This window comes from Mrakia frigida (assembly GCF_051309035.1).
Source record: "Mrakia frigida strain ATCC 22029 unplaced genomic scaffold BDY24scaffold_5, whole genome shotgun sequence".
Lineage (NCBI taxonomy): Eukaryota > Fungi > Basidiomycota > Tremellomycetes > Cystofilobasidiales > Mrakiaceae > Mrakia > Mrakia frigida.
The window spans coordinates 543665-569173 of record NW_027481276.1 but is presented as its reverse complement, the minus strand read 5'-3'; the positions used below and the strand labels follow the sequence as shown (position 1 = coordinate 569173).

At 53.7% G+C, this 25509-nt stretch overlaps 7 protein-coding genes across 7 annotated transcripts; 4 read left to right on the top strand and 3 right to left on the bottom strand.

Annotated features, from left to right (window-relative positions):
* The first annotated feature begins 85 nt into the window (after positions 1–85).
* BDY24DRAFT_379632 (TBC domain-containing protein) lies at positions 86–3573 on the top strand. Its single transcript, XM_076639066.1, has 13 exons — positions 86–1079; positions 1159–1226; positions 1306–1333; positions 1427–1655; positions 1765–1828; positions 1935–2035; positions 2126–2283; positions 2352–2485; positions 2561–2655; positions 2730–2849; positions 2918–2959; positions 3033–3113; positions 3196–3573. The coding sequence occupies exons 1-13, from the start codon at positions 146–148 to the stop codon at positions 3311–3313; spliced, it is 2172 nt and encodes a 723-aa protein (XP_076499567.1). The 5' UTR covers positions 86–145; the 3' UTR covers positions 3314–3573.
* Positions 3574–3890: 317 nt separating this feature from the next.
* Positions 3891–6789, top strand: BDY24DRAFT_429612 (uncharacterized protein; the record flags this gene model as incomplete). Its single annotated transcript, XM_076644070.1, has 10 exons — positions 3891–4391; positions 4489–4622; positions 4697–4830; positions 4923–5071; positions 5151–5563; positions 5653–5895; positions 5980–6038; positions 6125–6230; positions 6308–6558; positions 6655–6789. Exons 1-10 carry the CDS (start codon positions 3952–3954, stop codon positions 6787–6789), a joined length of 2064 nt encoding a protein of 687 aa, XP_076499566.1. The 5' UTR covers positions 3891–3951.
* Positions 6790–8223: 1434 nt separating this feature from the next.
* BDY24DRAFT_379625 (uncharacterized protein) lies at positions 8224–10395 on the bottom strand. Its single transcript, XM_076639065.1, has 6 exons — positions 9816–10395; positions 9531–9642; positions 9242–9394; positions 8991–9121; positions 8711–8805; positions 8224–8539 (listed from the first exon to the last, which is right to left on the bottom strand). The coding sequence occupies exons 1-6, from the start codon at positions 10252–10254 to the stop codon at positions 8357–8359; spliced, it is 1113 nt and encodes a 370-aa protein (XP_076499565.1). The 5' UTR covers positions 10255–10395; the 3' UTR covers positions 8224–8356.
* Positions 10396–10548: 153 nt separating this feature from the next.
* Positions 10549–12124, bottom strand: BDY24DRAFT_412586 (uncharacterized protein; the record flags this gene model as incomplete). Its single annotated transcript, XM_076643082.1, has 2 exons — positions 10549–10953; positions 11045–12124. The coding sequence occupies 2 exons, from the start codon at positions 12122–12124 to the stop codon at positions 10549–10551; spliced, it is 1485 nt and encodes a 494-aa protein (XP_076499564.1).
* Positions 12125–13111: 987 nt separating this feature from the next.
* Positions 13112–14704, top strand: BDY24DRAFT_429610 (uncharacterized protein; the record flags this gene model as incomplete). The annotated part of the gene is made up of 6 exons (XM_076644069.1): positions 13112–13407; positions 13538–13630; positions 13760–13941; positions 14059–14146; positions 14233–14409; positions 14678–14704. The coding sequence occupies exons 1-6, from the start codon at positions 13312–13314 to the stop codon at positions 14702–14704; spliced, it is 663 nt and encodes a 220-aa protein (XP_076499563.1). The 5' UTR covers positions 13112–13311.
* Positions 14705–14721: 17 nt separating this feature from the next.
* On the bottom strand, positions 14722–19740 carry BDY24DRAFT_379618 (OPT family oligopeptide transporter). The gene is made up of 29 exons (XM_076639064.1): positions 19619–19740; positions 19472–19547; positions 19310–19371; positions 19141–19202; positions 18953–19042; positions 18798–18881; positions 18365–18630; positions 18181–18300; positions 17940–18049; positions 17804–17862; positions 17597–17703; positions 17501–17517; positions 17416–17424; positions 17320–17341; positions 17171–17248; positions 16939–17106; positions 16793–16870; positions 16613–16711; positions 16501–16510; positions 16227–16379; positions 16124–16154; positions 15878–16040; positions 15804–15817; positions 15638–15720; positions 15531–15548; positions 15328–15415; positions 15207–15237; positions 15108–15119; positions 14722–15011 (listed from the first exon to the last, which is right to left on the bottom strand). The coding sequence occupies exons 3-29, from the start codon at positions 19360–19362 to the stop codon at positions 14988–14990; spliced, it is 2049 nt and encodes a 682-aa protein (XP_076499562.1). The 5' UTR covers positions 19363–19371; positions 19472–19547; positions 19619–19740; the 3' UTR covers positions 14722–14987.
* Positions 19741–22180: 2440 nt separating this feature from the next.
* Positions 22181–25503, top strand: BDY24DRAFT_379614 (major facilitator superfamily-domain-containing protein). Its single transcript, XM_076639063.1, has 17 exons — positions 22181–22326; positions 22446–22599; positions 22730–22810; positions 22887–22919; positions 23000–23139; positions 23207–23213; positions 23284–23360; positions 23438–23465; positions 23534–23817; positions 23917–24059; positions 24138–24162; positions 24224–24305; positions 24398–24420; positions 24498–24667; positions 24777–24843; positions 24926–25055; positions 25138–25503. Exons 1-17 carry the CDS (start codon positions 22214–22216, stop codon positions 25288–25290), a joined length of 1710 nt encoding a protein of 569 aa, XP_076499561.1. The 5' UTR covers positions 22181–22213; the 3' UTR covers positions 25291–25503.
* Positions 25504–25509: the final 6 nt, after the last annotated feature.

The window sequence follows — 25509 nt, the reverse complement described above, 5'->3', positions numbered from 1 at the left end:
GAACAAAGAGACGGAAGGTATCGCAATTTGGGTCCGTGGGAGAGAGACGCGATCGACAGAAGCCCTTCCTTCCTTCTTTGAGCTTAACTTCGACCTTCCTCGTCTCCCTCCCCTCTTCCCCTCCTTCTTCCCTCTTCGCCCACGAATGGCGACCTCTCCCGATCCTCCCAACGTTGAGCTCCCTCCGTCCCCGACGTTCTCCCCTCAAAAGCTGCACGTCGACAAGCGGCCGGGGATGCTGTTCTCGTCGACGTCGGACGGCGACGAGCTCTCGTGCTACTCCTCGTACGGTTCTGCGAGCTCCAAGGCTGGGAACGGAAGCGGAGATGCTGAGATCTCCAAGAAGTGGCGAGAGGAGGGAGAGGGAGAGCCCGAGAGTGAACAGCAGGCGGACGCTAAGAAGTTGGAGGAGGAGGAAGGGACGGCCTTGATTAGCGTCGAACGACGGTCGTCGAATGTCGACCCGGAGGATATCCAGGCAGGACGCTTCTCCTCCGTCTCGCTCATGTCACCATCTACACCACCAGATGAGGAGGATGAACAAACCCCTACGACTTCGACTTTCCCTGCCTTCATTCCTCCAAACAACGGTCCTTCCTTCCGTCGACCTTCCGCCCTCAACACCTCCTCGACAGCGCACCCTTCCTCCTCCAACTCGTCCTCGAATAGAGACTCGTTCCTCCTCTCCAACATTCAAAAAGTTCACCACTCCCCTTCCACCTCCAACTTCTTCTTCCCTCAATCCACCATCGTTGACCCAGAAGTCTCGCCTTCCTCCTCGCCGGTCGACTCCCCAAAACGAAGCTCATTCGAGGTCGCTGCGTCCCTCATCAGCGAGAAGGCTAGCAAGAGAAATTCGACAGTGACACCTCACAAGCAGGGAGACCCTTCACCGTTCAACGGGATCTCGCACTCATGGTCCTTTCCTTCCAGTCCTCTCGTCGGAGAGCTCAAGAAGAAGGGAACGGGCGAGGGGAGGGCTGAGGACGAAGACGAGCTCGTCGAGGAGTCGTTGGCTGATGAGGCGTCTTTGGACGATGGAGACGTAGATTGGGACTTCTGGGGAGCTGTTGTATCAGGTGAGTCTGCTGTTTCATCGGGGCCATAGACGCTCAAAGAGAGAGAGGAGAAACTGACGATGAGATTGGTCGTCAACAGACTACGAGGCCGTGGCTCAAGCTCAGCCTCACGAGCTGTCTCAAGCTATTCAGCAGGGAATTCCAGCTGTGAGTAACACTTCTCGTCTCCTCGAGACATCTCGTCGTCTATCCTGAGACCAACTCGCTTCATCTTTTCCGCTTCCAGGTCATTCGAGGCTCGATGTGGCAACTCAGTGCGTTTCCGACTCTCCCTCCTCCTCGAGCTCAACCCAGCACCATCTGTTCGAGCTAACGGAAAGATCACCTCCTCGTTTCCTATCTACCAGTGTCTTCCTCCAAGGACGGCGAGCTCGAAGCCCTCTACTCCTCCCTACTCCATCAAACGAGCTCGCACGAGAAGTCGATTCAGAAGGACCTCGCTCGAACCTTCCCCTCCCACAAGTTCTTCCAGCGACCGAATGGACCTCCGAGTGGAAGCAGTAAACACGAGGATACTCCTCAGGACAGAGGCCAGGGTCAGGACGATCTCTTCAACGTCGTCAGAGCGTACAGTTTGTGAGTTGAAACTCTCTTTCACTTCCACCCACCGAGGCCGAGTTTCGAGTCAGGATGGAGACGAACAAAAGCTGATCAGCTTCGACTTTCTCTCTTTCATCGCGATCAGATACGACCCAGTAGTAGGATATGTACAAGGATCAGCTTTCATCGTTGCTGCTTTGCTGCTGAATGTGAGTCCAGCTTCGAGTTCTGCGTCGGAGGGAACGCGGAGACGCCTCACGAATCTGACCATCTCTCTTCTCCCTTGTACTACTTGGATGACCTCGAAAACCCAAGATGCCCGATGAAGAAGCTTTCTGCGTTTTTGTTCGTCTGATGCACGCTTATGGACTTCGGACGTGCTTCCTACCCGAAATGCCAGGTCTTCAGCTTCGTCTGTGAGTCGTGGCTGTTTTCCTCTCCTCTTGCTGTTCCAATGCATTCCCATCTGACTGATACCATTCATATACTCCCTTTATCGATTTTAGCTTCCAATTCGACCGTCTCATCGAGGAGTTCCTCCCTCTCCTTCACATCCACCTCGTCCGATCTGGCGTCAAGTCCTCGATGTACAGCTCGCAGTGGTTTCTCACCCTGTTCTCGTATAGATTCCCGCTGGCTCTCGTCTACCGAGTCTTCGACATCAGTCAGTCTCACGTCTCTCTTTCGACCTCTCCTGCACTCGGAGCTGACCTCGTCCCTTCTTCCTTGTAGTCTTCGCCGAAGGAATCGAGGCCGTTTTCCGATTCGCTCTCGCCCTGCTCATCAAGAATGAAGAGCAGCTTCTTGCCCTGGAGTTCGAAGGGATTCTCAAGTACCTTTCGTCGGAGCTGTTCGACTGCTACAAGGTTCGTTCTTCTCGTCTGCTCATCTGCGACTCGAAACCCCCACAGTGCTGACATCTCTCTCCCTTCCGTGAACAGGAGCCACCGAAAGAGGATACTCCCACTGGAGAGGATGCTTCCGAGGAGGTATGGTTGGCCGATGCTTTCGTGAAGGACGCGTTCGCCGTTCAGATGTGAGTCTTTCCCCGAGCTCAGCTCAGACGCGCCTGGTTTGAAGCTGACTCAATTCCTCCCCACTCGCTCGCAGTACTCCTTTCCAACTCGATGGCTTCTCCGCTGAGTGGGACGAGCTCTGTCGAGTTGAGAACGCTCACGCCGACGAGGTCTCTTCGCTTCGAGCTGCCAACCGACACCTCTCCGCTCAAGTGTTCGTCCCCTTCTCCTCCCGTTCCCTTCGACCAAATCAGCATCTCATTTGTATATTACCTCAAACAGGAAACAACTCGAGTCCAGCATGTCTCTCCTAAACGCTGAGCAGTGAGCCTCTCCTTTCCCTCTTTCGTCAACGCGTCCGCTCGAGCTGACCTCCCTTGCTCTTCTGTCTCTTCAGCTGCGAAGTCGTCAACGAGCTCGTCAAGAGCAAGATCGCCAACGAAGAGATGGAATCGGAACTTATCAAGTTCAAGCTGCTGTGAGTCGTCGACCTCTCAACCTTGTTCCTCTTCCTCCCGCCTCGCCGCTGACCTCGGCCTCCCCTTCTTTCCTCTTCACAGCTACGCCGAGCTCAGCCACACCTCCGACTCCTCGAAACAACGATCCTCTCAAAGCTCCTTCTGGTCCAGCCTGGGTCGAAGCAGCTCTTCAGGAGGAGCCTCTTCAGATGGGAAGTAGAGCTCATCCTCCTCCGCCGTCGCTCCTTCGTTCCTCCCTTTTCACCTCAATCTTTCTGCTTCAATCTCTCTCGCATAGACGCATTTTCACGGACTCTTTCTCTTTAGCATATGTACCCCTTTACCCATCCCACTTTCTACCTCTATACAACGCTCCCTTTTGCATCTTTCCTTCCCTCCCTCCCTCCCTCCCTCTCTCTCTCTCTCTCTCCTTGCTTGCTCGTCGTCGCGGCCGTTGCTTCCTTTCTGCTCCCTTGCCTCGCTTTTGCATGATTTATGGGTTCACCGAAGGTCTTGGGTGTTCCTTGCCTTCGATCTTTTCCCTCGATTGATCCCGTTTTTGAGGCTCGTCTCTGAGAGGATCGATCTGAGGTTCTGCTCAACTTTTTTCCTCGTTCTCTTCTCTAGATATGCTGGTAGAACGGTTTACTCTAGGGAAATCTATAAATTCTTGTCATCGTATAGGAAACCCACGCTTCGGTTCTTTTTGATTAAGACGGGGCTTTAGAACGTTTCGATCAGAAAGGAGAGTTTCTGAAGGCCTCGACCTTTCTCTCTGCCCTCCCTCCCTTCCATCGTTTTGGTCCCTCAACCATCACTCACGAAATCGAGTCTTTCGGTTCTCTCTCCCTTCATCGTATGGCCCCCCATCGATCTCTCCCTCCAACGCTCCTGTCCCTCCCTTCCGAACTTCAAACCCAGATCGCTCTCGAACTCGCTTGCGGCGACGGTTCTCCAGGCCCGCCTTCGTCTCTTCTCTGTTTCCTCCTCACCCACCCTTCGGTCAACCACCATCTCCACTTCGATTCCAACCCTTCCTTCTACTCCTCCATCCTCCATCGTACTTGGGACACAGCAGCTGCGGAAAGAAGGTTCGGAACCGGAGGAGCGTTGAGGAAGGAAGCGAGGGTCGGGGCGAAGGAGTTGAAGAAGAGGATCAAGAACGGAGCGAGCAAGTTGGTCGATTGGGCGAAAGCTGGAGAGATGGAGAGGGAGAAGGCAGGGAGGGATATGCTGGCGGTTTGGTTGTTGTTGACAGAGAACGACGGGAGAAATCTGAGTCAACTCCTCCTTTGGGCGTGAGTTGAGCTTATTGCCGTCCGTCCCTCTCTCCCTTTCTCCATCCTCGAACTGAGCGTTCCTCCATTCTCTCTTCATTTCCTCTTTCTTATACAGCGACCTCCCCAACTACGTCCTCGAATACCATCGAGGAGTCATCCTTCCCTCTTCCCTCCTCCCTCCTCCGTTCCCCGAAGAGACTCTCGACGTCGCGATGCACGTCCTCCTCGGTACTTGGCTCGACGAACTAGGTCCGTTTAGCCTTCGTTTCTTGACTATAGATGATCACTGCTGACTTTCCCTACCACCTTCGATGCTCTTTCAGGCTACGAACTCCGATGTTCCATCCTCGATGCCGCGGGGGACGACGCGTCCTCGACTCACGTTCCCGACCAACCTCTCGATCAAGTGGAGGAGAAGTTGTTCGTTTTGAGGCCCTTCGCTCTCGCACCTTTCAAGGTCAGTTTTTTCCCTTCATGCCGTCAAAGCTTTCGCTTCGAAGGAAGCTGATCCGGGCTCGGCCTGTTCGTTTCTCTTTGCGATTCGAACAGTACCAATCCACGCTGGCTTCCTGGGATTTGAAGACGATATCGAGCCAGTCTGGGAAGGAACGAGAGTTGAGCTCGGTCGTCGAGGGCCAGGATACTCTTCCAGCGTTGGACATCACGAGGTTTGGGCGAGATTGGAGAATCAGAGCTCCGTGAGTTTTTCTTTCTGCTCTTGGGCTCGTTGAAGAAGGATTCTACAACTGACATCTGTCCTTTTTCGCTCTTCTGTAGTCTCCTCTCCTCAAGTGCCATCCCAGGACTTCTCAACCAGCTCGACCGAACTCCCTCCATCCTCTCTTCTCCCGACGATCCTCCCTCCTCCTCCAACTCCTCGACCTACTCCATCACCTTCCTCTACACCGGTTTTGATACTCCCATCCCTCCCCCTCCTCCCGTCTACTATGACAAAGACCACGGCTCCCTCCTTCGTCGATCCATCCCTCGAATCCAACTCCACTCTCGTTTCCACGACCTCGACGTTCGACGCGCCCTCGGATGCACCGATCCTTCGACAGACTCCAAGCTCGGACCTTTCGGAGGAGTGAGAGGGAAACTCGAAGGGGTCTGGCATGGATCGTACAGTTTCTTCGATTTCACGGCGTACAGAGAGATGCTGGGTGGGGAATCGGGGCGTTTGCACGAAGGTCGGTACTTGTTTGGATCGTTCCGTCTCCCTTCCTCGCTCGTCTCTTCTCTCTGACTGACGTTCTCATTCGGTCGTATTTCCTAACAGGTGGTGTCGGCCAACAAGCTCAAGAGATCCAGCTCTCGGAAACCGTCGTTCGAGTTCCTATCAGTTTTCTCGGAGGGTCAGGATCAACTCTCAACGCCGGCTACCCGACGTCGAACGAGGCTCCCGATCCGTACGCGATGTGCTACTCTACGGAGGAGGAGGATCTAGAAGAAGAGGAAGGATCTGGGTTCGCAAAGGAGCTGCTGCTCACCGGCTGGGGAAGAGGGAAGTGGGGAGAGTGCCGTGAGTTGAACATCGCCGGCTCTCGTCGACGATATCTTGTTCGAGTCGCTGATCCTTCCTTCTTTCGTTTCTTGTTTCCCCTAGGGTTCTACGGAAGGGTTCGAGCTTACGACGGGATGATCACACTGGTCAAGGAGTACACCGTGAGCCTGCTTTTCACACGACGTCCCAACGAACCTCGAACGTCGAACTGAACGACCTTTCATCGCTTTTCGTTCGTTCGTCACAGGCCAACGCTCTCCACAAGAGCAAGTGGATCTACCGAGGCTACCTTCATCAGGATTCTCGTCTCGTAGGAGTCTGGAGGGACACCTTCTCTGAGCTCGGAACTCAAGGTGAGACCCGTCCTTTCTCTCCTCGATCTTCTCCTTCGAAGTCGCTGACCCTCGACCCTTTCTCTCTTCTTGCATAGGATACGAGAGTGGCTTTTCAGCCAGGAAACAGTCCCCCGAGTTCCTCGTTCCCACCCAGAGGATTCCAGACGAAGACGAAGTCGCTCGGCCACCTCTCCTCTCGCCACCTTCCCTCGCCCTCCCTTCGCCGCCTCTCGCCATCAAAGATGGGAAACCCGTGTTCTTTGGAGAGACATGTCCAGTCGAATACAAGGAGAGAACCACCGAATACGTCGAGAGCTCGAAGTGCGGTTCGACGGATCCGTCGAAGGTAAGTTTGCTCGACGCGTCCGCTCTCCCTCCTTTTCCCACTCTCTCCCTGGTTCGTGTCGACCTTGACTGACCCTTCATTTCTCTTCGAATTAAGGACGCTCCCGACAACCCCTCGGAAACAGCAACGCCTTCCTCCTCCATCCCCACGTCAACTTCTTCTTCCTCGACGACTTCGTCGTCGTCGTCCTCGGAAATCGGAGGATCAGCCAAGAAACATATTGAGATGTAAACAAAAGCAGCAAGCAAGATGAGGGAAAGTAATAGAAAGAGGGAAAATAGAGGGAGGAAGAAAGGAAATAAAAGGAGAGAGAGAGAGAGAGAGGGTTTCCCGCGGCCTCTTCCTCTCGTTGAGTTCGGAGCTTGTGAGCATCTCGAGCGAGGGAATTGTACTGGGCTTTGGAGAGTTTGGTGTAGTTGAGAGGAGGAGTGGGTAGAGGAAGAGGAGGAGGCGGCTGCTGTGTGTTGGCGAAAGAGGAAAGGGAGGAAGAGGGAGGGAGGTTGTTCTTTTGTTGATTGAGGGGGAACTCTCCTGGAGAACGAGTCTGCTGTTTCCCAAGCTTCTTCTTTTCTCTGTTCTGGAGTCTTCCGACTTCGTCTGTCTTGTAGGTCGAAAAGATGCTGAATTTTCCTCCTCGAGATCCACCGAAGGGGCGAGGGGAGGGAGCAGGCTGAGGGTTCGACATCGTGATGAAGGGAAGAAGGGGGGAGAAGGAGGGAGGGATATGGAGTAGGAAGCAAAGTCTTGAAACAGAAGAAGGAACAGGAGTTGTGAGGGAAGGACGGGGAAGGAAGGAAGGAAGGGTGGTTGAGGACAAAGGGAGGGCGGGCCGGCGCGAGGGGGTCTGTCGATCGCGCTCGTTCCCTTTGTTGTTTCGTTGTCCTGTTTCAAGATTGAGCGAGAAGACGAAGGCGAAGTGGAAGATGGGCCTGCTGCGGGAACAGAAGAAAACAGTACAAAAAGGATTCGAAAAGGGTTGAACGCTTCCTTCCCTCAGACCACGAGCTCGACGACTTGCCCTCCCCTCCTCTCTCCTCCTCGTCTCCCTCCTCTCTCCTTCACCGGCGAGGGTTGGCCTTCATCAATCACTTCTTCTTCACTCAAACTCTACGCTCCCACGGACTCTATTCTTGGACACTGTGAGCACTGAGTTTGCTTTGTTCTTTGCGTTGATGTTGAAGCGCGGCGCTGATTTTTCTTTTCCCTTTTTCCCTCTGCCTCAGGTTCATTGACTCCCTCGGATGCTAGCAGGAAGGAGGACTTGCTGTTGAAGGATCCGTCGTTCCTCTCGTGAGTCTAGCCTTGCGTTGTGGTTGAGAGGAGGAGGAAGAGAGCTGACCTCCGTCCTGTGTTTCTCCGCCCTCCTTCTTCTTCCTTTCACTTCTTCTTGGTCCCCTTTGCTTTCTTTTCGCTTCATACTTAGTGGTTCTCGGAGGTTCGGCGCTGCAGGAATCGTTTTTCCTGTTACAAGGGCACCGTAGTATGTGTCCGGGCCGCAAATGAGTCGTTCGATAGGCTTGCCGGCTGTATCTTCCTGGTCGTAGACTTTCGACTACGATTTATAGATTGTACTACTGTAGTCTCATCATATGACCTTTCAAGACCGAACTCTCGCCGACGTCCTCTTCTGTTCTTCTCTCGACTCGATCAGGCCTCACTTCCTCGCGCCGCCTCCCTCAATTTCCTCAGCGACGTCCAAGAGAGACAGAGGTGTTTCGTGTCCATCGATCCAACTTTTCGGAAGATCTAAAAAAGAACTAAAACCGACGCGTCGTTGACGGCCCTGCCCCTTCTCTCCTCACGCCTCCGGATCCCTGACCATCTCTTCCGTCCCGAACGGATCCTTCTGAACGTTCCTCACTTTGACCTTCCACTCGTTCAGCCCTTCCACCCAGTTCCTCTGCTCGAAGAGAACGGTCGTCTTCGTCCTTTGGTCGATGATCTTGTAGTTTGCGTTCTCCTTTTGACCGAGGACGATTCGCTGTGCGAGCCGGAACGTAGTAGGAAGAAAGGAAAGAAGGTGGTGGAAGGATGAGAAAGAAAGGAGCGAGGGAGATCAGCACGTGGGAAGGGGACGGAAGGAGGAGGAGGGAAGCGAAGGGGGGAGAGGGAGAGAGAGAGAGAGCGAGAGCGGAAAGAAGAAGAAACGCACCTCCTGGAAGTCAAACTCGACGAGCATGTCCCTCTGGCTGACCTTCAGACTAGGGACGATTGGCAGGCTAAAGAGAGAGATGATTCTGGGCTTGGCTGGAGACGCAGAAATGAAAGAAACAAAGATGAAGAAAAAGAGGACGGAAGAGTCAGGTTCGATTGCGTCGAGCCGGGCGTCGTTGCGGTTGAGGATTCGCCGATGAGCGAACCGAGGGAACGAAGAAGAGCGTAGGAGACAGAAACGGGAGGAACGGGAGTGGGGAAGAAGGGTAAACACGCACCATGATCCTTCGTCCTCTCCCACGTCGCGTCCAGGAAGAGCTTGTTTCGTCGAGGATCCTTGTGCTTGGCGGTGAGCTGCTTCTTGGCCAACCCAAGAGTAACGGCCTCGATGTTGGCTTCGGTGTCACACCTGCGAAAGGAAGGACGAGAGAGAGAAAAAGAATGGCGGTCAGGCTCGAAACGCGTCTCGTCCTCCGTCCCTTCCTTTTTCGCAAACGGCGGCACAGGTGAAGAGGGAGAGGGGACCCACCTGATCTCGATCTCCCTGAAATTGTCGTAGACCTTCTGAGCTTGACTCAAGACGAGGTCTCTGTTCTTGACCTGAAGCTTCCATTCCTTGGTGAAAGGGATCAGGCCTAGCCTCTGCTCTGCTACTTCAGTACGACCGAGGTTGAGTTGAAGGCTGTAACAGGGTTGAGTAAAAAGACACAAGAAAAGTCAGCGGAGAAGATCATGCGAAGGACAAGGGCGATAGAGGGAAAGAAAAGAGGGGAATAGGGAGAGAGACGGCGAAAGGGGAAGAGCAGGCGGATACGAACTCTCGGTTCGTGGTCACCCAGACGGAAAAAAGCATCTGAACCCGTTTGAAAGTCTCCATGACCGATAACGAGTTCCGGAAGTGGGAGATCCAGGTGTCGGGATTGTAGTAGACTGGTCAGAACAAGGAGGAGGAAAGAGGGGAGGAGAGGGCGAGATTCGAGGAGTCAGCAAAAGATGGTCAAGAAGGCGGTGTAATCAAGACAAGACTGTTGTACTTTCTGATCGCATGCGTCTAACGAGTAACGAAAAGACGAAGGCAGAAAGCGAGGGAGACGAGTACTAACCGACGTCCGGGATCTGCTGGTTCTTGAGCTGGGCTCTTCCAGCTTTGTTCTTCATCAAATTTGCCCAATCCCGAGTGGATTTCGCCGTCTTTGCATCTCGTGTTCGTTTCGCTCCAGCGGTGTCGGCAAGCATGGAGGAAACCTCGGAAGCGGCGGACGTTGAAGAGGTCGATTTGGAAGAAGAGCTCTTTGTTGAGCTCGACCGTTGGGAGAGAGGGGACGAAGGGGACGAGGAGGAAAAGGAGGAAGGGACGAGCGTAGATTTTGAAGAATAGAATCGATGGGAGGAGGAGCGGGAGGAAAGGGTTGTCGTCGAGGAGGGGAGGAGCAGGGGAAGGGAAGGACCGAAGCTCAACGAGGAGGAGGAGAAGGAGGAAGAAGGAGCGACTGCTCCTCTTCGTAGAGAAGAAAGCGTGGATCGACCTATAGAAGCTGACATCTTGAGCGAGGGAACGGGAGAAGAAGAGAAAGCGGGTATCTGGGAGAGTCGTGGGCGAGCCTGAATGGCGGTTGAAGGAAGAAGGAAGGAGGGAAGGAGGAAATCGGTTCAGCTCGAAAAAGGAAGGAGGCAGAGTCCCGACCTTCCGTCGACCAAACCTCAACTCAAAGACCATCGATTTCTCTATAAGGAGGAGTATAGCCCTATCCAAACTGAGTGTAAGAACATGAATGCGCGCGAAAAAAAAAAAAAAAAAAAACGGGAGACCCTCCTCCTTCGACGACGCGTTCCTCTTCACAAAAACATCGACTCCGCCACCCTCCTCTCCTCCTCATCCTCCATCCTCCCCAATCTCCTTTGAATCTGAGCCTCCGTAAGTTGAACAGCTCTTCCAGCTTTTCCTCCCACCGCTCCTCGTTCTCCTCGTCTCGCAGGATCGAACACGCTCTTCCTCCTCTCCTCCGTTTTCTCCTCCTGAACCGATCCGCTGCTCTCGGTCTTCGAAAGGCTCGTTCGAAGATCCGGAACACTACGTCCCATTTTGGACGAGTTGGAGTAAGGGAAAGAGGGAGGCTGGAAGAAGCGTTGGAAGGAGTTCGTGGTTGAGTCGGTGAGAGAGGGAGTCGACGACGACGTTTTCGAGTCCTCGAGGGTAGTGGTCGAGGGAGGAGAAGCTCGAGGCGAGAAGATGGATCGAACCTGTAAGATAAATAAACGTGAACCTGGTCAGAAAGAGCCGTTCCATGGCCAGGCAGAACGAGTTCAAGTCGAGGAGTCGAATCGAACTCACGCGTTTCTTTCCCTTCTTCCACCAACCTCCTCCATCCTTCTTCTTCTCCTCTAGCCCTGCTCCAGAACCCTCCTCCTCGTCCTCCGACTCAATCGAGAATGGGTCGTTATCGATGTGAACGGGAGACTCTGCGAACGAGACCGTTCGAGCTCTCGACCGAAAGCTGGCGATGGAAGGAGCGGAGTGTAGGGAGGACGGCGAGTCTCTTCCGGCGGCGGGAGTAGATTGAGATCGTTGAGGATGGAAGCGGCTGATGTGATCTGGAGAGGGGAGGTTGGGTTCTTGAGGAGGAGGGAAGGCTGATGGACCGGATTCAGGGGAGGGAGGAGGAGGGACGGAGGAGTCGTCTTGAAGGCAGGAGGATCGACTGGACTTGTTGGTGATGGAGAGTTGTGGTCGGGAGGAGGAGGTGGTGGTAGGAAGAGGGATTCCGAAACCTGATCTCCTGGCTAGATTCTTCCTGGCGTCCTCCAAAGCTCCAAACGACGACGTTCGATCTCCAGCTCCTCGTCTCGTCGGCACGATCCTCTCCCTCGTAGTATCGACACCGACCCAGTTCTCCTCTAAAGCTACTCTCACCCTTGAAGCGAGAGGAGCCGTAGATCTTCTCCTCGGCTCGGTCTTCCTAGGAGGCGACGGCAACGCCTGAGCTGCGAGCAACGCCCTTGTCCTCGCCCTCTTGTCCTCGAGCTGCTTGACCTGCTGAACCTCCGATCGAAATTCCTCCGGAAGGGGTTTTCGAGAGATTGAGTAGATGGCCGGGAGGGGTGGGAGAGGTGGAGGGTTGTGATGTTGAGAGTTGTAGGAGCTGAAGGAGGAAGACGAAGTTGAGCTAGCGGTCGATCCGCGTCGGGGGGGCGTCCTGACGACCAGATCTGGGAGAGGAGGCATCGATGAAAGTGGAGGAGTGGTGAAAGGTAGGAGAGCATTGGTTGGGGATAGACTGAACGTCGGTTGGCTGTCGAAGAAAGAAGGCGGAGAGAACGAGGGAGAATCGAGGGAGGGTTGGACTTGAAGGGATTTGGACGTTGAGCTTGAGTCTTCGCTGCTGGAGGAGAGGCCCGAGTTACCGCAGTTCATCTTGATATCTTCTGCTCCTATAGAGGCGATGACGGGTGGAGAAGGAGGTGAGGAAGGGTGATGAAAGTCAGAACACAAAGGAGGAAGCGGAGGGACGAACGAGGGATGAGGAGGGAAGATCGCCGTCGAGAAAGCTCAAAGAGGAAGGACACTCACTGAACCAGTCCGAGCTTGAAACTTTCAGAGTCGAGAGGAAGATGGTGATGGTGATGGTGGATGATCGAGCGAAGAAAAAAGCTATCCTGTTGAGCTCTTGAGGGGGTCGGCGAAGAGGAGAAGAGACGATCTAAGTGCTCAATAAGGAGTCAGGAGTCGCTCGATCCTCTCTCGACGCCTCCCCTAAGATAAGCGTAGAAACAAGGCATGCGCATTTAGATGGGAGCGAGAAGAGCACCCCTTGGATGGGAGGACACGATGGATGGGATTCTGTTGGGGTGGGGGTTGGAAACACAGGAGACGAGCTCGAAAGGAGGGAAGTTGAGCTGGAGATGGTGAGCTTTCCTTCCTAACTAAAACAGGCCGTTCCTCCCTCCATAGGCGCTCATTACGCCTCTCATTCCTTCGGTGCCTCAACAACGTTCTCACGATACTCAAGTATCGAGGAAGATGTCTGGTCATCTCTTGGGTACCTCCATCCAAGCGGAGGACAGTTGCGAGCTCAACTTTCTTCCTCCCTCCCTCCCTCCTTTCTCCCCCTTTCTCCATCCCTTCACCCCCTCCTTGAAAAACTCAGCAACCCACATCGATCTATAACACACGTCCCCTCTCCTGCAACTCTTCTCTCAAAATTCTGCCCTGCAGCCTCGAGTGACGGTTGGCTTCGTACTGAGACCCTCCGACGTTTTGTTTCCTCGAAACCTCACTTTCGCGATCGAGAGTAAATTTTCCGGGCCTCCTTTGCTTTTGATTCAGATCTCGGTTGTAACTACTGACCTCGGCTCCTCCTCTGATACATCGAGACCTTCCGACCTCGCCCACCAGTGAAACCCGTAGGCTGAAAATCACCCAAACGTCGTCAACTCGCTCTTCCCTCCCTCCCTTGCCCCAACAACCACCAACCGCTTCTACTCTATCAGCTTCGTCTCGCTACGACCTATCAGCTCCCACCGTTAAGCTCCAACTGGTCACAACTCCAGACTTCATCACCTCCTCGCTCCTTCAATCAATCCCCAGCTCTTCGACGAGTCATGCGTTCCCTCCTCTCCTCCCTCACCCTCGCTCTCGTCGCCTCAGTAGCCTACGCTTCGCCCATTCCACTCTCAAACGTTGAGGCTAGGAATACCGTACGTTTGCATCTCCCTGCTTAAATGTTGTTTTATCTTCTCGTGAGATCGAAACCCCTAGACTAGCTAACTCGCTCTCTTCCCCTCCCTCCTCGTCTCCCCTCCTCCGTTGTTTCTCGTCCTTCAAAAGCTCGGAAGTTCTCCGACATCGCCTTCCAGACCCGGTTCAGGTCTCAGTATTGACCTCACGACGACGCTGAAGGTTCTCGGAGCCCGATCCTCTGTAAGTTCTGCTTTCGTTCGAAGCGTTTCCGACCTGTTGATGAAACTCGGTCGATCGTCGAAGGTCTCTCATACCCGAGTCTGCCGAGCTTTCATAAGTTTACTGAACTCGCTTCCTGCTCCCCTCCAGATTTTTGAGGATAGGTCTGGTGACGCTGAGGACCGGAGGGGATTCCCTCTCATCGAGAACGAAGGTCTGTTCGCGACAGGGACGACCGCTCTCGGTCGGTTCCTCGCTGGACACCTGTCTGGTTTCAAGGGCTCGTACCAGTGGACAGCTCCTTCTGGATGGGTCCGACCAACATCGTATGAGTGAGTGGATTGCCTCCTTCCATCGACGAGCTGAGAGGAAGGCAAAGGGAGCTGACCTTCGCGACGCGTCGACTTCCTCTTCTCTCCTCCCTTTGTTTCCATTTCGCCTGATTACAGGTTCGGATTCTTTCACCCAACCACTGGAGCATGGGTCAACAGTCAGGTCGAGGTTCTCGCTTTCCTTAAGCGACTGGCTTTCATCAAGGTTCGCTCTTCTCTCTCTTCGTCCCTCTCTCCGACCCTCTTTGTTGAGGTCCTAACTCTCTCCTTCTTGTACTCTTGTGACCTCAGCTCCCCATCGACGATTCCGCGTCCCTCTTCCCCCTCTCAGCTGGATACTACCCCATCCGATCGCTCGATAAAACTCGTCGCAATCATTTCGGTTTCTTCAACCAAGACGACGTCTTCGTCGACCTGGAAAGCGAAATTGACGCTTCCATACTTCTCGGGCTCTGCGGCTACGTCAAAGTGAGTTGATCGGGCTGTTATAGATTCCTTCGGCGTCGGTCGTCGCAACTGAAACTGATCATCGGCCCTCGTTCGATTTCTCTTCTCCCCTTCCGCAGATATAGCGAAGCTCGAGGCTCCTTTCGCTTTTCTCTTCTTCCTTCTTTGTATGATCTGTACTTATCTTGCTTCGCAGTCGTCGAGCTTCTCTTTCATCTAATGGTTTCCCTCTTTTCTCATCTTGCTTTGCTCGCAAGCGTCGTCGTAACTCGTTTCTGTCCCTCTGCAGGCCCTATTTTCATCGAGTGTGGGATAGAGGAAGAGAAAGCATCAATCGTGGAGTCGAAGGGGTCGTACGTAAAAAAGGGGCAAACAGCTAAGGGCAAAGAGAAGGGAGGGCGACGAGAATGAGAAACGAGAAAACGTGAAGGGTAGTAGAAGCGAGAGTCCCAAAGGAAGGTACAAAGAGAGAAGGAGAGAACGGGAGAGCAGATTACACTCTGGTAGGGTACAACGCAGTAAAAGAAAGATTGGAGAAGAGCCGCGGATGGTGGTCGAAACGAGGACACGACGCGTCGTGCTGAGGTCGGCTCTGGAGCTCAAGACTCGGCGGGGAAGCATCGCTGAGAGAACGCAGAAGAGAGAAAACTTGGTCAGGAACCGAGGCGGGGAAGGGCAGAAAAAGAAGGAAAGGAAGAAGGAAAGGGAGATAGGCTCACCTCGACGGAGTCCTTTTAATTCACGAGGAGAGGGAAAGGAAGGCGGCGAGGTCAGCGAACTGCTAGGTCGAAGAGTGTATGAAGCGAGATAATACTCACAGCGTTGTTACCCCACCAGTTGGGCATGGGACTGGGAGGGAGGAGAGAAGAAAAAGTCAGCAAGAGAAAGGACGCGTCGTTGGTTCGATCTAGAAGAACTGAAGAAGAAGGGAGAACGAACATGGTCTTGACGGCAGAGAAGGCGATGAAGAGGAAGAGCATGTTGAGGTTGTAACCGGTGTCTGCGGCGGCTCCAGCGAGGTAGGCGTCTGTCGAAAGGGAAAAGGAGGAGAAGAGGGAGAGGCAGAGGGGTCCGAAAGGTAGAGCGGAAGCGAGGTCAGCTCCTGAAAAGTTCGAGAACGAAAAGATGGGGAAAAAACTAACACTTTTCCCAGAATTCGTCTACGGACAAAAGGAGAAGAGACAGAGTAAAGTCAGCGGCTGAGAGTTCTCCTTCGACGCGAGGGGAAAGCGGCTTGAGTTTGACGCACACTTGTTACGCCTGATGAAGAAGTTGGCAACGGCAAGCGCATACATGGTGAACCAGCCAGTAGAGATGTTTCCGTAGAAGTTCCTGCGAGCGAAAGAGGTGTCAGTGAGGAAGAGTGGGAAGGGGCGGGGGCGAGGGAGGGTAGAAGAGAACAGAGCTGAACTCACTCGAAGGTGGTGGCCTACACGGAGAGGGAAGCAGGTCAGCGACGTTGACAGTTGAAATGCAAGACTGCACTCACGAAGATAGGGATGGAGTAAAGGTCAAATCGAGCCTTGGGGAACTTCCAGTGAAGTCCGTAAAGGAGGAAGGGAAGGACGGCGCCGAGAACGAATCCGTGGAGCAAAGGCGTGTAACTAGGATCGTTGAAAAGCTTCTTGGGACCAACGAGAGCGAATTGGATTCTGAAAGGGAGCGAGGAGAAAGTGAAGATCGAAGGTCAGCTTCGTCTTTCCTTCCTTCCCCGTCAACCTTCTTTTCGACTCACCCCTGGTTGTTCAAGGAGATGACAGTTTGACCTGAAAAGGGGTACACCAAGGTTCAGTCAGAGATCTGCGCTGTCACGAGAAGAGGAACGAGAACAAGCTCACCAGTCCACTGCCTTTGAGGATCAGCGACGGCTCCAGAAAGGAAGTCTCTCTTGGTGTTGCAAACCCAGACGATGGTGAGATAGTTTACTGGAACACCGATGACGATTCCCCAGATTTGGGAGAGGAGAACTTGACGAGGAGGGATGTGGAAGTCTGACGAATGAAGCAGTGGAAAGAGATGAAGAGCAAAGTTGAGAGGGAAAGGAGGAAGTCAGTGTCGCCTCCTGTCGTTTCGGGGCTCCTTTGATTCTACAGGTAGATGAGAGGCACTAACAGTGACCGAGCTGGATAGAGAGACGAGTCAAAGAAACAGAGGTCAGCTTGAGATCGAAGGCAGACGAGGAGAGGCGACGCGACGCGATCGAGAGTCATCGTTCTCGACTCACCTTCATGTCGGAAAGCATGGAACAAGCCTCGTACCAAGCCTGACCAGAGATGACTCGGTAGGAAAGAGATCCAACGGGGTGTCGGGATCCTCCCAAGTTCTAGGGTGAAAACAAGGGAAGGGAAAGACGAGACGGTCAGACGTTCTTTTCGATGAGCCTCCCTCCCTTCGTCGAACTCACGATGAGGTACCCATAAACAATCTCGTTGAAGTATCCGACGGGGACTTGGTACCCTGAGACGGCGTAAACGTATCCCATCTGAAAGAGATGCGAAAACAAGAGTCAGCGGCGGACATCTCGGACGCGCCAACGATTCAAAGACTCACAGGAATAACGATGGCGGTTCCGAAGGCGAGAGCGACGAAGAGGGCGTAGATTGGCATGTAGAGGATTCCAGTGGCGGTGAGAGCGACGAGGATGGCGACGGGAACGACAAACAAGACTACGTTCCACCAGATCGGGACCTGAGGGTAGGCAGCGATGAGATTGGAGAGCTGGAAAAGTCGAAGGAAGGATCAGCGAGCTGCTCCGAAGCTCGAGTGAAACGGAGGCTCTCACTTTATCTTTGTGAACTCGCTCTCCCCTGAGCTGAGCCCTGAAAGACCGATAGATTCCTGGTCCTTGGAAGAGGGCAAGCTTTAAGACGAAAGCGACGTGGGTGAGCCAACGAGGTTTCGAGGAAAAGAAAAGAAAAGAAGGAAGCTCACAGACACGAAGGCTCCGACGTAGCTGGGAACGGGAGGGAGGGTGCGAAGTGAGCGAACGGAGAGGCAGGGGAGAAACCATCGAGATCGAAAACTCACGCGGTATAGCTGGCAAAGAGGAAGGGAAGGGAAGAGTGTCAGAGTGGCACAGAAGATATATGCGTGTGCGTGATGTGATACTCACGAGAAGAAGTATCCCCACTGTTGAAGAAACAGGAGCGAGGGCAGAAGCGGGTCAGGACGATGAAATTCGAGAACGATGTAACGAGACTCTGCTCACCATCAGTTGCGCCGAAATCCTGGGAACACCGACTTCAGCGAAGAGCTCATCGTTGAGAGTGTAGTCGGCGTTCAAAAGCTTGGCGGTAGGGTAATCCGTTCCGTTTGCTGAAAGGAAACGAAGGACGACGCGTCGATGATCAGGTCGAGTCGCCCGATAACGTCCTATTATTTCCTACCTGATTCAAGATGAGCAGGCAAGACTGACCTTGGTGGAGAGCCTGGGATTGAATGTCGTACTTGTCACTGTCCCAAACTCCGGTGTAGCTTTGGGAGGAAGATGGGAGAGAAGCGAGTCAGTCGAGCTCGAGACGCGTCCCCTTCGCCACCAGCTTTCAACTCACTACCCGATTGGCACCAGGATCCAGCAACCAATGATCGAGCCCAAGAAGATGTTCGTCTGAACGAAGAAGGGTTGGTAAATGAATGAAGAACCGATGTTGGACCAGTCGAGCTAAGAAAAGAGGGAGAGAGAGCGTGAGTAACTAAGACGCGTACGAACTTGGGGGAAGTTGGGAGGACCGACGCTCGACCAGTCGAGGCAGAGAAAGAAGAGTGAAAATAATTGAGGGGAGTGGGACGAACTGTGATGTTCATGAATCCGACGCCTCCCAAGCCTGACCCAGCGAAGACGACGTTGGGGTTTTTGGACACCCAGCAGAGGATCGTCAACGAAGAGACCAAAGGCATGGCGTATTCAGGAAGCTGGAAGACACGGAAAGAGGAGGTCAGCATGAGACGACGAATTCGAAAGAAGGGGAAGACTCACGAATTGCCAGAGGAAGAAGGCCAGAATCCCACACCAAAAGACCTTCATCTGCCTTCTGGTCGTCGACGACTCGAGCTCGAACGAGTTTCTCATAGCTTTGAAGACACTGACTTGTTGGAGGGTCAAGGGGTATACAAGGCGAGGATCATCGACCAAGAACCGTCGAGCGAGGGAAGCGAGGGAGAATCCGACGAAGACGGCGGACCACATGAAGAGAATGGCGATCCAGCCGTTCATGGGCTTGTTGTAAAAGATGTCGAGAGGAGCTGAGAGTAAGTAGGGGAAGGATAGAGTAGAGAACAGAGAGGAGCGGGGGTTTCGGGAAAAGAGGGGAGGAAGGGAGAAGGAAGGAGGGAGAAAGCGAAACGATCAGCTCGACGCGTCGATCTCGCACGGCACTCCTTTCAACCTTTGCAGCAGACTCTGCACTCACCAAGAACGTAATCACCGAGATTGTTGGTAGCTCCAGTGTTGGCAGCAAGGACGATAGCGACGTGCTCTTTGACAGAAAAGGGTCCTGTTCGAGACGAGCAAGGGAGGGATCAGCTTCGATTTGCTCGAGGAGAAAGGCAAAGGGCTTGAGCCCACCAGGGTTGAGGTTCAGCGAAAATCGTCCTCTTCCAATAATTCTGTGAGGCATAGTAGCAGCGAGAAGCCGACCGAAGTAGAGGGAGGCGACTGAAAGAAGGAAGGGGGGGGGGGGGGGGGAAGAGGAAGAGTGGAGTGAGCACCAACTCTTCCGTCGTCGTCGAAGAGGAGAAGAGAAGCGTACTCACTCTGAACGAAGTAGATCGAGTACGGAATGTAGGTAGTACGGAAGAAACCGAGCTGAGTGAGCCTTCGATGAGGAGAGAGCGAGGAGGAAGGGAGGGGAAAGAAGGATCAGTAAAAGGCGACTCGACTCGATCCAATCCGAGGGTTCAGAGGGGGAAGTTGAGAACGAACCAGGCACCAAGAGCAGTGAAGATTCCAGACAGGACGTAGAATCTCCAAGTCATGATTGGGGTCTGGAAGAGACATAGTTGAGGGAAACAACGCTCGTCAGCGTTCCCATCTCGTTGCTCCCCGTTCACGAGCGACGCGACCGAGAAATGTGAAGAGACTCACATCGACGTCGTCCTCAAAGTCACAGAGCTCTCGAACGATCACCGGGATGTCTCTATACTCGGGATCGTCGTCATCTCTGCAAAGAAAGCGAGAAGAAAGGTCAGTTGAGGGACGAGAGGGATCGCGAGGGACGACGACGAGACCAACCCTTTAGCTTCGAGAAGCTCGGCTCCTCCTGCCCACTGTACTTCCTCCTCCCCAACAGGATGAACTGCCGTCTTGACACCTTCCTTCTTGTCGTCTCCGTAGACCGAGCCCTTCTCGTCGATATCGTACTCGACGGGCAATCCATCTCGTTCCTCCTTCGCACGATTGTCGGTGTAGGCGGCTGAGGCGAGGATGGTGACGTCTGGCATGGCAGCCTCGATGCCCAAGGAGGGCTGGGTAGTCATCTTGAAGAACGAGTTGTAGAAGAGAGAGGAAGGAAGGGAGCCGTGATGGTTGGAAGCTGCGAGAGGGAGGCAAGGAGAAGAGGGAAAGACGAGCTAGCGCTCGGACGTTATCATCAGCCGCGATCAGCGCTTCGACGATAAAAATGGCGCTCTTGAGATGGTCCTCGAGGGTCCAAATCTAAGAATAGATAAAGGGATGATCCGCGTGGGTTGCTGTATGATGGGCGAAGGCGTTCAAGAGAGGAAAGGCGAAAGGCCGCGTCGAGCTTTGAAGAACGAGTCGCTGCCTACCCTTCCTCCGAGGACCACAAGAGTTGATGTTTAGTATTTCTGGGAGCGGAGGGTCAACTCATACTGAGAATATCTGAATATCTGTAGGCCGGACGACTGCAGGAAGCAGAACAAGCGAAGAGGTCAAGTCAGTCCTTATCTCAAACGTCGCGGACTACCCCGTCTACAGATCTCGTAGCTCCTGTTGAAGTGAACTCACTTCGACGTATTTGCGTCCCACGCTTGCCGAAGCCCATCGAGCTGGGAGGAACACCCCATCTGTTCGAGATACACGAGTCGACCCATGCGAGGTCGGCGAGCCGTATTTGGAGAAAGAAAGGCCGCAGTTGAAGATAGAGAACAAAGCTGCGAAGAGCCGGACTGGAGCGAAGATAAGAGAGGATGCTGGTGGAACAAAGTGCCAGAGTCTAGGCTCGAGGCGAGCAAAGGCGAAAGCAGAGAAGGAGGCTTGAGCGAAGGTCGACGGGAGGCTCGAAAGAGTTGAGTGTTGGACGCGCTCGATTCTGGAAGGAAAGGGAGTGCAGAAGAAGATTCATGAGGTGAGCTATGAACAGGCTGTGATGAATCGCAGGTGGCGATGAATTGGTAGAAGACGACGGGGTTGGACTGAACGCGACGTGCTCGCAGACGTGCTTCGGGCTCAACAGCTGATAGTGTCGCGTTCCGTTTGACTGAGAGGAGAGAGAGAGAAACAACAGGAGAGTCAGCTTGAGTTCTAGAAGTGAAGGTCTACGAGGACCGCTCAAGAAATGAGAGTAATGAACTGCCCGTCGCGGAGCGAGTTGAGCTCGCTCTTCCTTGCCCTCCCTCCCCCTTTCCCTTCTAGTTGCAACCCCTCCCAGGCTCGATGCGTTGCACCAGAACAAGTCTAGTACATCACTCACTTTAAGAAATATAATTTGGATGAAGGATCGCATCCGATCGATGCTGGGGAGGACTCGAGAGGAGGAGGTGTTCGGGAAGAGGGAAGGGCTGAGGAAGAGAAGGGAGAACAGAGCGAAAGGACGACGCCGTGTTGCCTAGTGCTGCACGATTAGAGAAGGCTAAGTAGCAAGGCGCGCAAATATGCATGTCAGAGACAAAAGTCCGGATGGAAGCCTGAGGAGAGGAGGGCGGTGGAGAAGAAGGAAGGAAGGTTGAGCTCACCAAAATCTCGACGGACGCCATTCAGCTCAAGAGAAGAGCGCCAGGGACTCGAATCGTAGGTTTTTAGTTCAGTTCAGCCGCCGGCTGGGGCTGTAATCTTCCCTTGGTAAGACTGAGAGAGTCCAGAGGTGGCGAGGGGGACGACAAGAAGGGAGGGAATCGTTGAAGGGGAAGGTTGAAGGAGGCACGCGGGTGAGGGAGAGCTGGACGGTCGGATTTGGACGGAAGGGAAGCCGAAAAAAAGCCTGAACCTGCTCTACTGAGTGGGGAAGAGGGTGGAATGATGTTTTTGGGAGTGGTCGTTTTGTTTGGAGGAAAGGGGAGGAAGAAGAGGATGGGGGAAGGAGACGAAATGTTGAGCTCGAACACTTCCTCCTCCCCTCCTTTCTTCTTTCCTGCCAGCCACGTCTCCAAATTCCTCCCTTTTCGAGCGACATCTCACTTTCCTCAAACTGTGCTCTTCAGTATCAAGCTCTTTTCATTCAGAAAATCGTCGGAGGAGGAGGAAAGCTCAGCAGACTCGTCCAACTGGTCTCCCGCCTGCCTTCGCTCCCCAAGGATATTCATCTCGACTTGAGCCTCTTTACTTCCTCATCAAGAGTCATCAAGCGACACCCGCCTTGGATCAAGGAGGGACCTAGTAGCCACTCCAGCGGAGGCTACATACATAGCAGAGGCAAGGAGAGGTGTGGGAGAGGAACAGGTCGAGGACCCCGTCGCTCTCTTTTGCTAATACACCCGCTGACGTTTTGGTCATATCTCTCCTCTCGCTGATCAAGCTTTCCCGTGAGCTTTCGCATCCGGTGTACCGGTAGGCGGAGTCGGAGTTTGAACTTTTTGTGCCGACGTCCTGCTGTTCTCCTTCGCCCTCCTCCTCAACGGCCAACATCGACCCCAGCTCTTCAAGCCCTTCATGCCGCCTTCACCCTCCATCACCACCTTATCAACAGGCTTCCCTCCTCCAGGTCTATCGAAGGAAACGGAGAAGGACTTCGCAGATCGGCCTCTGTTTGGAACGGGAAAAGGGTGAGCTCGCACTTCCCTTCCTCCCTTTGTCCTTTCGTCGATGCCGGTCCTACTTTCGCTCAACTTCGAGCTCTTGCTGACACAATTTGTCATCTTATCGTCCCTGGCGTCGTCGCTAGAGATCTCGTCGATGAACCTTCGCCACGGAGGCAAGAAGGACTCGAGACTGAATCGTTGAGCTCTCAGGTTCGCGTTCCCCTCCCCTCGGACCTTCGCCGCTATACCCTTCTTGCAGTCTTCGTCTCTGCTCAGTTCCTCGATATCTTTGGAGCCGTATGTACCCTCCAACTCCTAGCACATGCTCATGAGCCTCGGGCGTTGTTCTGGGGCCCAGATCTTGCTTCGAGCTTTCAAGTCCGAGCTCACCGTCCCTTCCTCTCTCCCCCCCTCTTCTTTGCTACAGTCCGCCGCCATCGTTGGTCTATCGCAAATGGCCAAGTCCCTCAACATGACGACCGCTGAGAGTATATGGGTCGTCAATGCTGTGAGCTCATTTTCATCCCCAAGCTTTTCCGACTCGAACTAATTCAACCCGTCGTCCCGTCCTCTTTTTGTTCCAGTATTCCCTCACGCTCGCCAGCTCCCTGCTCACAGTGAGTTTGCAGTGCGCATTTAGTGTACTACATACCATTGACGTGAGCCTCATTGACGTGAACCCTTTATGTTTTTTTAGGGAGGCAGAATCGCCGACACGAAGAATCCGAAAGTCGTCTTCATCGTGGGATTTCTCGCTCTGGGCCTGTTTTCGATGGGAGTGGGTCTTTCGCGGGACAAGAACACGCTACTCGTACTACGAGCTTTTTCGGGATTGGGGTAAGCCGAGTGCACTTCTATTTCGAGGCTTCCAGTTTACTGATTCCCGTTCCTCTCCCTCCCTCAGCGCGTCCGTCAGTCCTCTCTGCTTCTTCCTTTCGTTCATCTCGAATGGACTGACGACCTTCACCTACGTCTTAACAGCTCACCATACCTGCTGCTACCAACCTCATCGTTCACCTTTTCCCTGAGCCAGATCTTCAAGAGACTGCGATCGCGATGTACGCTCGTCCTTCCCATCTCACTGAGTCGACGTGTCTGACGCGTTCTTTCTTTCCTCTTCTCCGTCATTCTTCAGCTTCGGTGGATCAGGAGCAGTGGCCAACGTGAGTCTTACGGCGATGAACCTCTTTAGCTCGAGACCTTCGCTGACTTCTTCCTTTCTTCCCAACAGATTCTCGGTCTTTTCATCGGAGGATGCCTCGTCTCGGCAGGCTGGCCCTGGATCTTCTACTTCACCACTATTATTGCTACTCCCCTCGCAATCATTTGCATCTTCCTCATCCCTCATCCTCCTCGCCACCTCCCAGAAACGCACGCGTGGTCTTCGGAGGAAAAGGGAGGACAAACGAGCTCGCCAGCTCGACTGCCAAAGCTCGATCTCGTTGGAACCTTCTTGTTAACGGCTGCCATCGTGCTGTTCATCTTTGGCCTCACGTCTTCGAACGTCAATGGCTGGTGAGTGCTTCAAATCTCTTCGCGTCCCGGCTGCTGAAACGAGGCGAACGCGTTTCACTCGCGGGGAACTGACCCGTCTCTCTCTCTCTTCCCTCGCAGGAGACAACCAACCACTATCTCCACTGTGATCATTGGTGCTTTACTTTTCCCAGTCTTTTTCTACTGGGAGTCCCAAATCGATCCCGTGGACGCCCTGCTGGATCCGGCTGTGTGGTCAATCCCAAACTTCACCCTTCTCTCCAGTTCGTCTTTTCTCGATCCTCTATTCCTTTCATCGTCATTCGGAGACTGATTATACAACTCATCTTCTATAACCTCAGTCTTCGCCCTCTCGAATACCTACTGGTTCGTACTCTTCGTTGAGCTTCCGATTTCCCGACCTTCTCCTTCTTCCTTTCCTCTTCAGGTTCTTCCTTTCTCAAGTCAGCTTCTCCGACATCTTCCAAGGGGAGTTCGGAGTGTCCGGTATCATGACCGGTGTTAGATTCGTGAGTCCAGCGGTCCTTTCGATGCCGCTCCTCCGAGTCGCGACGACTCGACGCGTCTCAAGCTGACCTTCTTTCCTCCCCTTCTCTCCTAGCTGCCATCCGGAATAGCTGGAGTGTGAGCTCTCCCTCTTACGCTCCATGCGAACCTGTTCACTTGATCGTTTCTGACTCTTCCAACCTTCCCTTCCGCAGAATCGCTATGGTCGTCGCCTCCAAAATCTCTTTCAAACGCTTCTCTCTTCGGATGAGGCTCGTCGGAGGAGCGCTCTTTGCCGCTGGAGGCTCGATCATGTTCTCCTTCGTGAGGAGGGACGATCAGTACTTCCCCTTGGTGTTCCCTGGACTCATCGTTGGATCCTCAGGTGAGTCGTGCGAGAGTGCGAGAATCCTTCAGGGAACATCATCGCGTCGAGAAAGTCCTGCCGCTTTTGCGAAGACCAGATCTGACCACCTTTCTCGGCTAATTGCCAGGAAACTCGATCTCCTTCGTCTCAGCATACGTCGCTCTCTTGTTAAGCGTACCACCCCGGCACAGCGGGTGAGTTGTGATGACCTCGTTCTCGACTTCGACACGTCCTCGTCGCTGACTCGCCGTCTCTCTTTCTCACCTCTTTTCGCAGTGTCATCGGAGGATTGTGGAACAGCGTCCTCCAACTCGGAGCAGCAGCCTTCCTCTCCATAACTTCAACGATCCAAGTCGCCTTCCCAGACGAACCAGGCCAACTCACTCCTTCTTTCGACGGGTATCAAGTTCGTTCCCCTCCCTCCTCTCCCCTTTTCCACTCGCTCCTTTACTCTCAAGCTGAAGAAAAGCATCCTTGTCTCGTTTCAGTACGGATTCCTCTTCAACGTTGGCGTTCTCTGCCTCGAGGCTCTTCTCGTCTTCGTCTTTTTCCGAGACCCACTCGATCTCGCTCGAACCGCGTCTTCGCACGAGCTGGAGGAAGGGGAGAACAGTGGGGAGACGAGGGATACGTTACCGTAGACGATGTTGCATTTATGTACGAACCGAACGCTCTCGATTGGGGAATACGAGCGAGCGGAGGGAAGGAAAGAAGGAGGACCGAAGAGGAGGGTGAAAGCGACGCGCCCGAAAACTGGTGAGAAGCGCTCGAACTTACCCCAAGAAAACAAACATGGCAGCGAAAATCGAAGCGATGTTGTCCTTTTCGCTGTCTCACTCTCTCTTTCCTCTTTCGCATCC